General features: G+C 49.0%; 1 protein-coding gene across 2 annotated transcripts in view; it reads left to right on the top strand.

Moving 5' to 3' along the window:
- Positions 1 to 710, top strand: part of LOC108166574 (tetratricopeptide repeat protein 16-like) — a 5,022-nt gene extending 4,312 nt beyond the window's left edge. Inside the window, exon 3 of one of the 2 annotated variants that reach the window (XM_017306631.1) lies at positions 124 to 710. In XM_017306631.1, the coding sequence (XP_017162120.1) occupies positions 124 to 463 (340 nt within the window). In that variant the 3' untranslated portion in view covers positions 464 to 710. The remainder of the gene's footprint in view (positions 1 to 123) is intronic. The other variant, XM_017306632.1, reaches the window with a different exon arrangement.
- Positions 711 to 832: the final 122 nt, after the last annotated feature.

The following is an 832-nucleotide window of genomic DNA, read 5'->3' on the forward strand; positions in this document are numbered from 1 at the left end:
TGTGCAGCAAAAATTTTCGTTTGTGCCGCTATCATTTTAAAGATATAAAGAAAGTTGGATTTCATAAAAGTTGAGGGGCTGGTTGACCTTTTGACCTTTACACTTTCATTAATATCTTCAAAGCCAAACCAGGGTGACAATCGGCTTGTCCCCCTCCAGAGGGACTCTGTACCGACGTCTGAAGGAGTTCATCTCGGCCATCGAGGATCTGGTCCAGGCCGCTGAGCTCTGCGAGCCGAAGGAGGAGGAGGAGAGGAAGGAGAGCAGCTCCGTCCTGAAGGAGGTGCAGCTGCAGCTGGCTCTCACCTACAACGACTTCGCTGTCCAGTGCTTCGGCAGAGGCCTCTACGACGAGGCGCTCCTGCTTCTGAACAAGGCCGTCAAGGAGGACAGGCACCTGGGCGGCCTGTACCTGAACCGAGGAGGTGAGCTGGGACTGTCCGACTCGGGTCAGGTCCCCTGAAAACATCCCGTCCTGAAGCAGCAGGGCGCTGTCGGCTACTGCAGCTAGTTGGCTGACTGGTGTCAAATCAGGCGTCTCCTCTGGTGCCTAAATCATCTTTTTGCAGTTGATTTGATCCTTTTACCGCCTGTTCTTGCTGCCAAAACTTCCAACACTTTCAACAGGAACATGACGTACACGTACAGGAAATGACATCTTCCTACTTCTGTTCTAAAAGATTTAAATCTGAAAGAGTCAAAACGTTCAATTCAGTTCAAGTTATTTATGTTAGTTTTAAAAGTTTCATGTCTAAGTAAACTCAGCAGCTTGCTTTGAGTCACTGACCTTTACTGCATTCACGTAGCGACAGTTAGCATGGAGTCGTTAACT

Source organism: Poecilia reticulata, linkage group LG9 (genome assembly GCF_000633615.1).
Source record: "Poecilia reticulata strain Guanapo linkage group LG9, Guppy_female_1.0+MT, whole genome shotgun sequence".
Lineage (NCBI taxonomy): Eukaryota > Metazoa > Chordata > Actinopteri > Cyprinodontiformes > Poeciliidae > Poecilia > Poecilia reticulata.